This window comes from Gouania willdenowi, chromosome 1 (genome assembly GCF_900634775.1).
Source record: "Gouania willdenowi chromosome 1, fGouWil2.1, whole genome shotgun sequence".
In the NCBI taxonomy this organism is placed as follows: Eukaryota; Metazoa; Chordata; class Actinopteri; order Blenniiformes; family Gobiesocidae; genus Gouania; species Gouania willdenowi.
The window spans coordinates 3,276,538-3,290,236 of NC_041044.1; the positions used below are offsets into that span (position 1 = coordinate 3,276,538).

General features: G+C 39.0%; 1 protein-coding gene across 1 annotated transcript in view; it reads left to right on the top strand.

The window, feature by feature from the left end:
* The window catches only part of LOC114471825 (85/88 kDa calcium-independent phospholipase A2-like), a 65,256-nt gene that overhangs the window by 13,105 nt on the left and 38,452 nt on the right, over positions 1 to 13,699 (top strand). The window contains exons 2-8 of the mRNA XM_028460764.1: positions 2,357 to 2,550; positions 4,740 to 4,949; positions 10,399 to 10,579; positions 11,129 to 11,316; positions 11,435 to 11,531; positions 11,851 to 12,033; positions 12,118 to 12,226. Of these exons, the coding sequence (XP_028316565.1) occupies positions 2,357 to 2,550; positions 4,740 to 4,949; positions 10,399 to 10,579; positions 11,129 to 11,316; positions 11,435 to 11,531; positions 11,851 to 12,033; positions 12,118 to 12,226 (1,162 nt within the window). The remainder of the gene's footprint in view (positions 1 to 2,356; positions 2,551 to 4,739; positions 4,950 to 10,398; positions 10,580 to 11,128; positions 11,317 to 11,434; positions 11,532 to 11,850; positions 12,034 to 12,117; positions 12,227 to 13,699) is intronic.

Consider the following 13,699-nt stretch of genomic DNA (forward strand, 5'->3'; position numbering starts at 1 on the left):
CTTACCTTCCAACAGTTACCGTAGAGCGCATCAGAACAGTTGTCTGAGGTAAGATGGCCGCTGTTGAGCTACACTGGCGAATCCTGCTTGCTTCATCTAGTGTTTATATATATCTATGGTCTCTGGAATCTTTATTTTGGGCTGAAAAGGTTGAAAACCATAGACATTATATACATAGACGCCTCATGGACCGATTGGAGCTGATGATTCGTGCAGCCGGCATCTTGGACAGGTGTCTAATGCACCTGGCCTGCATTTATTTCTACTGAGGAACTCCCCTAATTTGGTTGAATGGGTGAACAGCCCGGTGTGCGTGTTGACGGCCTGATGTCATCGTCAACAAAGACTCTGATTGGCTTTGGTCATGCGAAACAGTTGCAGGAGTTCAATATTTTCAACTCGAGCAAATGTGCGAATATGAAAAAAAAACGGCCAACGCTCTTGGCGCGCGGATCGGACTGCACCGCCACACAGGAAAGATTTCGCATTTGAGACCCATCTATCAATTGACTTTGTAATCTGGTCGGACGAACATTTCTTGTCGCATCCGGTGTGAACGCAGCATAATTCCTAAACATGCAGAAAGAACTAACGGTAAAGAAAAATAAATATTTAGCAGTGTTATACTAACTTTTGTTTTCCATATGAATCATATCTGTTAGCATGTAGAGTAAAAATACACCTCTTTGCTCACTACAGAGCACTGATGAATTAGTCTTCTCAAGACTGGGAAACCTTCAAAATATGAAGAAGAAAAAAACAGCAAGAGACAATAGAGAGTATGATTTCCTGCTCTTATACGTGTAAATAACATTAGTTATGATGACATAACATTATATAAATGGTAAATAAACCAAAAGTATTGTTCAATCTTACTTGTGAAAGGTAATCCCACGGGATCTGGTTTGTATAGAAGCCCGTTTCTGCCACTAAAAAAAATTAAAAATCACCAAGGAAAGTCATAATTATGAGTTAGAAAGTCATAATTATGAGAAAGAAAGTCATAACTATGAGATAGGAAGTCATAATTATGAGTTAGTAAAGTCATAATTATGAGATAGAAACATTTTTGGTGGAGATTTCTGGTCAGTGCCATGGGTACAGATACATGTACCCATGGCAAACACTACACAGCATCACAGCGCCCCAAGGGGAGAACATGCGCTACAACATCCAACCTCTACAACACAGCCACACAGAGTAAGAGCGCAGATATATACAATCTTAACAGTGATAATGACAACATGGCACTTAGAATGGTGATGCCATCAATAATTCATGTGTCATTGATTAAAGTGATCACCATGCTCACCTAAATCTAGACTAGTTTATGATTAAATCTGGTTTGGATTGTAGAGAAACATTAAACGCAATTCCAGAATATATTGTCAGAGCAGTGAGAGGACAGTTATTATACAGCACTTTAATTCCACAGCTACCATTATTATTACAGTGTTTTTCAACCGTGGTCGCCTGAAATGTTTCGTAATTGATAAATGAGAAGTACTGATTAAAATGATGTTTCATTGTATGTTTTTGAATTATTTTTCTTCACCACACACACACACACACACAATCCCAAATAATTGTATTCTATTCTTTCACTTTCTCAAAAAAAAAAAAAAAAATATATATATATTTAAAGTAAAATGCTGTATAAAAATATCTGAGCTGGCGCATCTTGTCAGTTTGCGCTTAAACTAATTCTCGAGAAAAAATGTCTCTGGGGTCACCAAAATTTTGTGATGTAATAATGAGTCCACAATGTGTAAAAGGTTGGGCACCGCAGCTTTACTATACTTAATATTGGATAGCAAGTGTAAAAATAAATTAATTAGGAATAAACAAGACTTTTTTTCTGTTCCTTTGAAAATACAGTATTTAATAATTTGTTGTTATTTGCGCATGTGTGTTCACGCCCACTCATGCATATGCATGAAGGCCCCAAAACAGCCTGTTTTTAGGAGTGGTCTGAAAGTGACTTTTCAGAGCCTAAAACTCCAGAAAACAGGCGAGTTTGTGAAAATAAACCTCAAATACTATGTTGTTGTGGTTCTTAGAACAATTGGAGATGGGTGAAAAATAGCATAATACTGGACCTTTAACCCTGAATTATATTTCTGGTCAGACATCATTTGAAATACAATTATTGAGATTTATATCGTATATGTATCTATTTGGAGGAAAAATATTCAGATATGAGTTTTGATCCATATCACCCAGCTCTACCGCTGATCTTTTGTTTAATTTCTGATTGTCAATGTTGTGTTTTGGTGAGTTTTTATATATTTGGTTAAAACATTGTGCTGACCTAATAGTTCACTCCCCCTCCCATCCTTGTCTCTCTGTTTTTCAGGTCATGATGCAGAACCTGTTGGACACCGTGTCCAACAACCCTTACAGGGTCCGAGACGTGCCGCTGTCTGACTACGAAGGAGGAGGCAAAGTCAAGGTCAGAGAGGAGAACCGCGTGGTGCTGTACAAGAAGAGCCAGTGTCAGTCATGGGACTGTCTACTCATGTGTCCCAACACCCCAACAATGACCCTCAGGTCAGTAGTGGAGACAAGAACTGATCAGTTGGAGAAGTAGAGCTCAAGCTAATGCACACTGTTGGTACTCAGAATGTAAAAATGATTTCTAAAGGCTTCATTTAGACGGATAATGATAGAGGATCAGATTAAAGTGAAACTGTCACAGTCCACAGTCCTTCTTCATTGATAATTCATCATGTAACCAGTTAAAAGTGGACTGACCCGAGCTGCTGAATCAACAGAATTCCTCAAAAACTGATTACTTGCTTGACTTAAAGGGATCTTTCACTGTTTTTACAAATGTGGCCTGCATTTTTGAATTGTACTGATACGAAGATCTACTGTATGTCTAACAAAATGCATTATTATCCACCATATTCATTTTTGATTAATTTTTAAAAATGGGACTACTTTACAGTTTTAGAGCGTGTGTTCCTCCAGGTTGAAATCACGTGATTGATGATGTCACACGGCCCCACTGCCTGTAAACATCCCATATTTTTCTATTGGAGTGAAACATTCAGTCTGATTTTGATATCAGTCAAAATAACAACTTGTGCTACTTTTGGTGGCTCTAAAAAAAACATGAAAAGTTAAAGATGTTGATGTAAACCTCTTGTTTACCAAAATAGGATAAAAACAGTTTTAACCCAGAAACAGATTTGTGACCGCAGGGGGCGACAGTTCCAACTAGTGTTGTCAAAAGACTCGATACTGAATAAAGTATTGATACAAAAAAGTGAGTGTCGGATACGATACTCACTTGCAAAAGTATCGATACTAACAGCGCCGTGTTCATCGCTATATATTAATGGTTCATCTCCTCGCCTGTTTCAACAACCTTATTCGCTGCTGCAGACAAAAAACAGATACACGTGCAGCCCTTCCCCTCAGCTGCAGCTGAACACACTACTAGGGCCCTATAAAATCTGCACTGACGGAATCACGGAATCGACCAATGAAAACGGTTAAATGCGGAAATGGACAGAATCAACATGAAACACCGTCATCGTGAGGCAAGGAATGTTTTTTATGGGGAAATGTTCTGGGGAGCGCTCATTAGGTGCACCACCCTCCACTCTCTTGTCCTGGCTGCATTAAACAACGCCTAAATCACTGTCAAAAATAGCCACACAAAAAAATTGCGCAAATCATCACTGACTCCTAAATACAGAGCCACCAGTGCCTGTTTAACTTTGCTGTGCCTGTAAAACTCTGTGAAAACATGAGTCAGCTTGAGTCAGCAGTATTGTCATGTTTTATTCCAGTACTTTTGGAGGGTACTGTATGTCTGTGGCCCACACACAGCCAATTCAAAGGTTTTTACACACTTCTTAAAGGGACAACGTCCTGAATGTGGTTTCACAACACAACAGAATTTAATTTCACATTTCAGTCTTAATGAAGGAAAAAGTCAAAAGTGGTACAAACTGTTGATATTGTGCTGCGAGTTAATAATAAAAGGGTTTTTGTGACATTTTCATCTACTGCTTTTGACCCATTCTTGTTTTTTTTGCAAAACTATATTGAAAAATATAAATAAATCAAGTTTAAGTTGCCTATCGCCATTTTGAGGAAAAATATTGAAATATGAATATTGGTCCATATCACCCAGGCCTGATGTAACCAAAGCAGTAACATTTTTATCTTTTAAACAATATGATTGTCCAAACTGTGGGAAATGATGGGTTTAAAATAACACTGCTTTAAATAGGATTTTATTAACATGAGTGTGTTACCTCAAAAACAAATGGAAATCACTAGACTGATCTGCTGCCATGGTATGTAGCAAGTGTTGCTAATGCTACACCAATTTAGTTAAACAGAGTAAAAAGACTGTGTGACTAAAATAACTTGTCAACCTTTTTGTTTGATGTTAATTGTACTTGGAAGCAGTTTGATGAATTGCTTACATACATTTTTTTTTAAATGTTTGAAAATTACCCTGACTTAAATCACCTTGTATTCATTTTTTCCATTTTGGGCGATGATTTTAAGTAGGTGAATTGGTTTGTTTTACTGGTAAATAAAATAAAATATTCTAAATGATCTGAATGGAAAAACTTGTGATATTAATTTTTTCCCATGTTGCCTACTATTAGTGTAAAATAATCCCAGTGTTTTGAAGAAGAAATGCTCTTTAAAGTGATTGTAGATGTTTTTAATGTAGACCACCGTGTCATAGAGACGTTTCTGTTGCTGTTCAGGCTGTTTCAGGTCGTCTCCGAGGACGACGCCATGAACTGGTTTTCTGAGTACCCCCTCAAACTCCAGCCCTTCTACGACACACTTCCTCTGAAGGCTGAGAGCATTCAGCCCATCGTCAACTGCAGCCGTAGCCACCCGGACTGGAGCTGTGCCCACATCGCCGTGAAAACGGGCCTCAGAAAGTTTCTCAAATATACGGCTTTTCAGAGGTGAGACGAAAGTTACTGAGTATGGAAGGAAACAGGGTTGAGGTCATTATAATTGTGATCACGTAATCTGTCTAGAAAGTGTGTGTGTGTGTGTGTGTGTGTGTGTGTGTGTGTGTGTGGCTCAAATATCTGCGGTTCAGGGACAGACAGAGCTGAGACTTTCAACATGGCTGCTGCTTGATTCAGTGGTGTACGACATTAGATTTGTTTGGACTGCAATGATACTGCTAATGAATTATTTCATAAAATTGTCCACCCGTAGCAGACAAGCTTAGCTTTGATCACGCGGTATAGTTGGCCTGCTTGTCCTGGGCGGAGGCGCGATGGCGGCCCACCGCTGGGGCGCCGTGTATGTGTGTAGCTAAACAAACTGTGCAGAGCACAATATAGGCTACATATAGTACTGTATATAGTGAAAGCCTATTTTTATTTTATTTTTTTTAATTATCATTATTAGTCACCTTAGTTACAAATGTTGCTCACTGAGGACACCTGCTGGTCAGTATTTACGGGGTGTTTTTTTAGGATATTAGACCCACTTTAGTCATTTTTAAAAGCACTTTGTGCAGTCACTCCTGGAGATTCTAACCAGCTTTCAACTTATCCTGTGGTACCATGACTATCTGTCAACATTGAGCTGTTCTGCAGCTCAAAATATGTTATTTTTATCTTTGAAAGAACAAATAAATCAATTACTTTCATCATTAATCTCATATTATTAATGGCAAAATTCTCAAAATCCCTTCCGATTTTTCATCTTGTCTTAACTGAGTTTAGTTATTATTTGAATAAACAAAAAAAGGTGAAATTATTGCTTCTGTATGAAGAACTGTTTCCTGTGCCTCCAAGTGACTGATGCCTGTATTTATTTTATTCTTTTCTAGTGATTTTTTTTCCCTGACTTTGTTCTTTGTTCCCTTTATGTTGTTTTACTGATTTGTGAACTTGCAATTTGTCAATAAAAAAAAAAGAAAAAAAAAACGGATTCATCCTACTCAAAAAAAATAAATCTGTTTTAATAATTGAATTGTAATTGAGTTCAGATAATTAGGATCTGAAGGCCATACTGGCCGTAGGAACCTATTGTTCTTGCTTTTTTATTTTGGCGCAATGAAAAAAACTGTAAAAGATGCCAAAAATACTATGGAGCCAAACGACTGGCAGGTTGGCCCAATTCACATGAAATTTGCAACATGTATTCTTGACCCCAAGATGAACAAAAAGTTACCCGATGAACCATGCTGAAAATCAAACAGGAAGGCAGAGACATCTTGAGCCAAAGATAAAAAATGGCGAAACGCATTGCGCGAACTAGTCTGAAGGGCTTCATCCGATTTGTTTCAAACTCGGCCAGAACACTTAGGACCAACTGAAGATTAAAAATCATCAAAATGATTTGCATATCTTTTAACGGTTTGGTCGTGGCCCCACCACAAATTTGCAATGCTAATTTCTGAAGCACGCCACAATTTAAAGAAATCCATAACTGACACAAAAAGTTCAATCAGCCTCAAATTTCACACAAATGACATTTGCCCAAGCCTATTCAACGCTGTGAATGCCCTAGAGTGGCCCAGCCAGAGCCCAGACTTGAATCCCATTGAGCATCTCTGGAGGGATCTGAAAATGTCTGTGCACCGACGCTCCCCATCCAACTTGATGGAGCTCCAGAGGTTCTGTAAAGAGGAATGGGCCAAAGTGGCCATAGATAGATGTACCAAACTTGTGGCTTCATATTCCAAAAGACTTGAGGCCGTAATTGCTGCCAAAGTGTAGGAGGATGAGTTATTATTAATGGGTTATATAACTAAGAATATTAATTATGATTATTAATATTACTTCAAATTTTGCGGGGTGCCACTCCTTTTAACAGGAGAAATATGTCTACGTTTTTAGACTAGACTCATCAATGTGAAACCAGGGGAAAGTGAATTCTACCAGCAACATCTACACCATCATCACAGCTTTAATGAATCAGAGGAATCAAAGATTATGTTTAACCTTTTATTCAAAAGTCAACAATTAACACAGTCAAAATATCAATTGAAATGGGATAATTAAATCATGATAAAATGCATTTCTAGGCTAATAAAAGTAAGGATTATATGTAATAAAGTGAAATCACTATTCTAGGAGAATGCTAGTCTACTAAATATTGAATAAAAATGCAGGATACATATTCGAATAATAAGATCATAAAATCATAAAGAGAGCTCATAACAAAGAGAGGAAGACAGACAGGGGAGACGAACAAACATGAATGAGATGAACTGTGTGTGGAGAATGTTGTGAGTGTGTGTAAGTTTGTAGTTATGGAAGTATGGATGTGATCTATTGTGGATGAAGTTGCTGATGAAAGTTCATTCAAGTACCTTGAAGATGATGTCAGGGTTGGACCTGGAGGTGCTGTTTGAAGCAATGCAGCAGGACGTGCCACCGTTGAGTTCTGTTGCGTTTCAACAGAGTAGAGCCCCTTCAGCCGTTCCAGGCGGTTCTGGCCTTCGCAGCTGGGTTAGAGAATGGCTCGTGGCTTACCCCAATGGGTCGCAGGCCGGGCTTCTTTCGGCTGTTACGCACGTCACTAGATGCTGGATTCGTCCGAACCAAGCAGCTGTTCATTCCAAAAATCTAACTGTTTCAACTAAAAATAAAATGAAATAAGTGAAAAGGTGGGGAAGGGAAACGCGTTGAGTATGAAATGCCAGCGTCCCAAAAACTAAAGTTTCGGGCAGCGCGTCTTTTTTTAAAAGAATTTGGGGACGCCTTTTGGAGGAGGTGTCTTGGTTGATCATTCTGAGATCATATCGGTGATTGGTCAATGTCTCTGTTTTCAGCGTGTGGGTGTGTAGTGAAATGACATAGACAACAGAGGGAGTTCCTTAACATAAAAGAATGCCTAATAATTAACTCCAGATATTTCAAAACATCTTTTCAACATCATATCTTAATATATCATCTATTATGAAACAGTTAGATACCAGACACGGCTGAAAAATAGCATAGTTAATACTTAATAAACCTGAATGTCAAAATTCGGGTTAAGGGATTTTCCTTATCATATGGTTAACATTCAGTACCTTGAACTAAGCTTTGTGATGTTTTTTAGTATTTCAAGCACCTTTTAAATGATAAACACTTTAAAATAGCATTCTGTTGGTTATTGAATTACATGAAAAGAGTGGGATCGGACAGACAACATTATTTAATCCCTTTTGGAATAATGCTGTAACATGATGAAATGTGGGAAAAGCGAAGCGCTGTGAATACTTTCTGTATGCACTGTAAATATTGCTTCAACTAAATATTGTTAATGTTTTTGCAAATGAACTCTAAATCATTAAAAACAAAATGTATGCTGAAAATAGTCATTTCAGTGCTAGTATTATCAACTTCTCTGTAAACATGGACACATATCAGTGCTGCTTAACAAGTACAATGATTATTTCCTCTTCATTTCTGTGAGATTAACAAAGTAGCTTCACCATGTTTTCTTTGACTGACATTGATTTATAGAAGCACAGACGTGAATAGACATGAACGTCCTAGACAATAGCTCGACACTGTTAATATTTACTGGAGTAGCATCCACACAGAAACACAGCTTCAGTCCATGAAAATAAACAGGATAATTATCACATTCATTACATTGAAGAACCATTCTGTAACATTTAACAAAGTGTAAGACTTGGAATTGTGTGAATGATAAAAAAAGTGTCTAGTAGTTAGTTTAAATTATTACGGTGCAAAATGTTTTCAATTTTACAAAAATATGGCTTTAAAACAGTTGTTTTCACTGTAACAAACTGTAACCAGATGGAGAAAAAGTGTCATTGACATGTTAATGATGCCACACTGTTATATAACTAAGTATAAAAACTTATTTTAAAAGGCATATGATGAATTTGTGTAAAACAAAAATAACCACACTGTTTAATTGTTATTTTGATTAGGGGTGGCAACCTCTGGGTACCTCACGATACGATATGCGATACACCGCTCACGATGTGACGATACTACGATTAGCGATATATTGGTCAGAAATCAATCTATGATAATCTATGACATGAAAAAAGATGAAGTGAAAAAATACAATTTTTATTTTATATCTCTGAAAGACAATAAATTGAAAAAGTGTCCTATGAACAGTGACACTATTTTAGTGCAACATTTCTGTAAATAAGTGTCAACATACCAATGTAAATGAATGAGTATCTCCAGTAGTGCTTTCTGTAAACAAAACATAGGGTCTTTCTTACCAGTGACACCATTATAGTGCTCTATTCCAGTAAACAATATATTGGCTCCTTCAACAAACAGTGACAACATTTATGTGAAGACGTACCTGCACATTTTAGTGAAAAAACAGAAAAGATTTTGAGAAAAAAAAAAATCGATACTTAGCGCAAGCTTATTGATAATCAGTCGTGCGATCTTACGCGTCTTCTTTGTTGGTGTTTTAGAACGTTGGCTCCGCAGTCAGGAAGCGACAGCGGGGCATTACCGGTTGGTGGACCGCTGCCGCGTAGTACCGTGCCCGTGTGTACAAATTAGGGTGGCAGCAGGGGTGGCAAGGCTTTGTTGTGGGGTGACCCCATGCCACCCCGGTAGATCCGCCCCTGAACGTACATGTTTATTTGATTGTGAATCTTTGTAGATGTAAATATTCCTCTTAGCAGCCTGTTCACTTAAATGATGTGCTACGCTTATGGAAGTTTTTAAGGGTTTGTAGAGCTAAGTAGATTTTAATTACTGTAATTATAGCAACTTTCATTTGTTTGCCAAAAAATTAGTTATGGTTTAACCCAGGGGTGGCCAATCCTGGTCCTCAAGGGCCACTATCCAGCATGTTTTAGATATTTCCCTCTTCCAACACACCTGATTGAAATGACCAGGATTGTTATCAGGCTTCTACAGAGCTTGATGATGAGTTCATCATTTGAATCAGGTGTGTTGGAAGAGGGAAACATCTAAAACATGCTGGATAGTGGCCCTTGAGGACCAGGATTGGGGACCCCTGGTTTAACCCATCCATCATTCATAGTCATAGCGCCACCTATTGGTAAAAGGAAATCATAGACATTATATTTGCACAGAACATTGCAGGAAAGTTTGCTATAATCCTTGAAAATGGTCAGCTACGTCTCAACGCTTTCAAATTACTGCCACACCCCAACAAGCAACACACCTCAACGTGCACCACTTCCTGCTGCTTGTAGCTTTGATTTTAATCGTAATTGAGTTGTCATTGAACATGGATAAGTGAAGACGTAATTGAACTTTAGTGATTGAGCATGTAATTTTAATTGATTTTGATTTTTAATTTGAATTGTAATTGGGAAAAATGCTGGTAATCGTAATTGAAGATGGATAATTGAAGACGTAATTGTAAATGACCCCCAACTCTGGTAGGAATCATCTCCGACTAAACAAACCCTGTTTTTTCTTTCAGTCACATCAACTCTCAGAATGAGGTGGGCCAGACTCCGCTCCACCTGGCCTGTGAGCGAGGAGACCTGGCCAGTGTTAAACAGCTGTTGGATGAAAGCCAAGCTCGTACTGACATCAGAGATTGCCACGGGGACACGCCCATGCACTGTGCCTGCAAACACGAGTCCTCTGCTTTTGTAGAGGTGAGACTCCATTGATCCCGCCCCTTTGCTCTTTCCTCCCTACATCCAGGCCTTGTGCTCACAACTTGGCACAGGGGTTAACGATTTGAATATTGTCATTTTGTGCATTTTTCAGTTTTTTTTGTGTTTTTGTAGTGATTTTGATTATTTTTGTTGTCGAAGTGTGTTTTTGTTGTCATTTTGTTTCTTTTTGCTGTTGTTTTGTGTATTTTTCAGTCATTTTGTGTATTTCACTGTATCTGAATGTTTTTGGAGTAATTTTGTGTATGTTTGTTGTAATTTTGTCTCTTTGTTTTTGTGTAATTCAGTCATTTTCTGTTTTTTGTGTTTTTGGAGTGATTTTGTGTATTTATGTTGTGATTTTGTGTCTTTTTGCTGTTGTTTTGTGTATTTTTCTGTTTTTTTGTTGTCATGTGTATTTAGAGTAATGTTTTGTATTTTATTGTCGTTTTGTCTCTTTTCGCTGTTTTTTCGTGCATTTTTCAGTCATTTTGTGCAGTTACTTTTGCGGCCACCTCTCATCCGTCTCCCTCCCCTCCCTCCATTCAGGCCTTGTGCTCCCGTCTCTGCACAGGAGTCGACGATTTGAACGACAACGGGGAGACTCCGCTTCACGTTGCCTGTCGTCTGGGCCGCGTCGAGTCTGTCAAAGCCCTGCTGGGGGGCGGAGCCAAGTGTGATGTCATTGGTGGACTAGGCTATCCCATTCATATTGGCATGAAGTACAATGAGAAGGAGTAAGTAGATCATTGAGACAGTAACGCTGAAGCTAATGGAAGCTGAAGCTAATGAAGGAAATGGATTAGGGTTTGAATCTCAGGACAGATTGGACGTGTGTGTGTGTGTGTGTGTCAGCTGTGTCGAGGAGATCCTTCGAGCAGATTCAAGCCAGCTCCAAGCTGAAGACGCTTTGTATGGAGGAACTCCTCTTCACTGGGCCAAAACAGCTGAGGTTTGTGATATCACATCTCAAAGTTATTCTGTTTCTTTTTGCTACTGTTTTGTGTATTTTTCAGCCATTTTGTGTATTTTTCTGGTTTTTTTTTAAGTGTTTTTGGAGTAATTTTGTCTTTTTTTTGTCGTAATGTGTGTTTTTGCTGTAATTTTGTTGTTTGTTTGTCAATCTTTACTGTATATTTTGTTTTGTCATTTTGTGTCTCTTTCTGTCTTTTTGAGTGTTTTTGGAGTATTATTGTTTTGAGGCCCACAAACAATTAGACATGTGGCTTATATTTGTCTCACAAGTGGCCGTCTTACGCTTTTTGTGCCAGATGTGTCGCCTGCTGCTGGAACACGATTGCTCAGTAAACTACCTTAATAAGACTGGAGAAAGCGCTCTTCACATCCTAACAAAGCGAGGCCGCTTTGAGGCTGCTATGGTGCTGCTCACTCATGGAGCTGATGCTAACCTGAAGGGCCAGGATGGGAACACCGCACTGCACTTAGCCATGAAGGTACACACTAAGAATGGACCTGGTCATTGGTCCATTGGTTCATTGGGCTGAAGGCGCTGCTTATTTTGGTCTGTTTGTCTGTAGATGGATCACATGGATCTTATTAAGGCACTGATTGTTTTTGGGGCTGATGTGGAGATTCCCAACAACCTTGGAGAAACACCTGGACTCATCGCTGCCCGAACCAGCAAAGGTATCAGTGCAAAGAAGTTAAAGAAAGCACCTGATCATTGGTTTGAAGCAGTGGTTCCCAAACCTTTCACAGCCCTGTACCCTTCATACATTAAACCTGAAGCCATGTACCTCCTACCGCTTCTTCCTTAAAAAACATGATAATGTAGTGCAGTGTAGTGGCGAGCTAGAGTCACGTGTGCAGCCAGAGCCAATCGCTCGCTATAGACCTGGAGTAGCACCAGACCTGTGTGCAGACAAGCGAGTGAGAGAGAAGAAGATAGTTTAAGGCTCTTTCACAAGTTTTGAGCTTCTGTGGACTTCTTGACTTCCTTATTTGGTAATTGTTTCAGAATGTTTATTTTCATGTTAGTTTGACCATTCGCTGTTTAGACCGAACGGACGAGACACGGAAGTTATTGATGGCAATGGTCGTGGCTGTGTTGAAAGTTAACGGTAAAAAAATACACATTTCTCCGTGGATACGGCATTATAAACGCTGATATGTTCACCGCGTGCTATATAACCAAATGTGCACCTTGGATGTACATGCTAAACGCACACAGTGCCGAGTTGCGACAACGGAAGAGTTTCCGGAAGTTTCACATAGTTCCCGCGGATCTCAAAACACGCCCTCACCGTATCTAAGGTATTTATAGTAAAAATATACTAAATGAGTAAAATAAAACAAAAAACTAAACATTATTGATACAAAAAGTACAGAAAACAGAAATGCACAAAAATATACAAAAAGGCTCCAAAAACACACGACTCCAAAAAACATACATTACAGAAAAATACACCAAAACGACAACGAAAAGATGAAAATGACTCAAAATACACAAAACTAAATATTTATACAAAATGACAACAGAAATGCACAAAACTTAGCGCCGTGAGCCTCTCATGCCGAGTTAGCGCCGCTAGGTTGTCCATATTATTGGAGGTAGATCTAATATTCCACATGATGATGGACGGGAGGACAGGCTGATATTTTCTCCTAGTTGCTTGGCACTTTGCCCTGTTGCTTGCCACATTCCCGCCATTTCCTCCTCAGTTCACAAGGGATGTCAGGTATCACTGCATAGGCTCAGGCTGGCATAGCATTAGCACGCAGTGCTATTAGCTGATGGGTGTACACAATGGGGCCGTGGCTCCAAGCATTGACTCCCGTAATATAGCAGACACAAGCAGCAGAAAAAGTAGTGCAGTTTGCATTTACGTATATGGCAATAAAGTATAATGTGTATTCTATATTAAACAGGAGTGTTCGTGTTAGCTGTAAGATAGTTTGAGAGGGAGGAGCTCATATTCTAGGAGGCGTGTATTATGTCCATGGGAGGAGGAGAGAGGATTGTCAGGAGGAGGAGTTTCCGGCAGGTGACGTCACAGGCCGGGCAAGATCTAACTCGTGTGTTTGGATCTGACTTTTTACAAAATGTGGAATAACAAGGGAGGGAGGATACATAACTATTTCAACTTTGGCCCTCTGAAT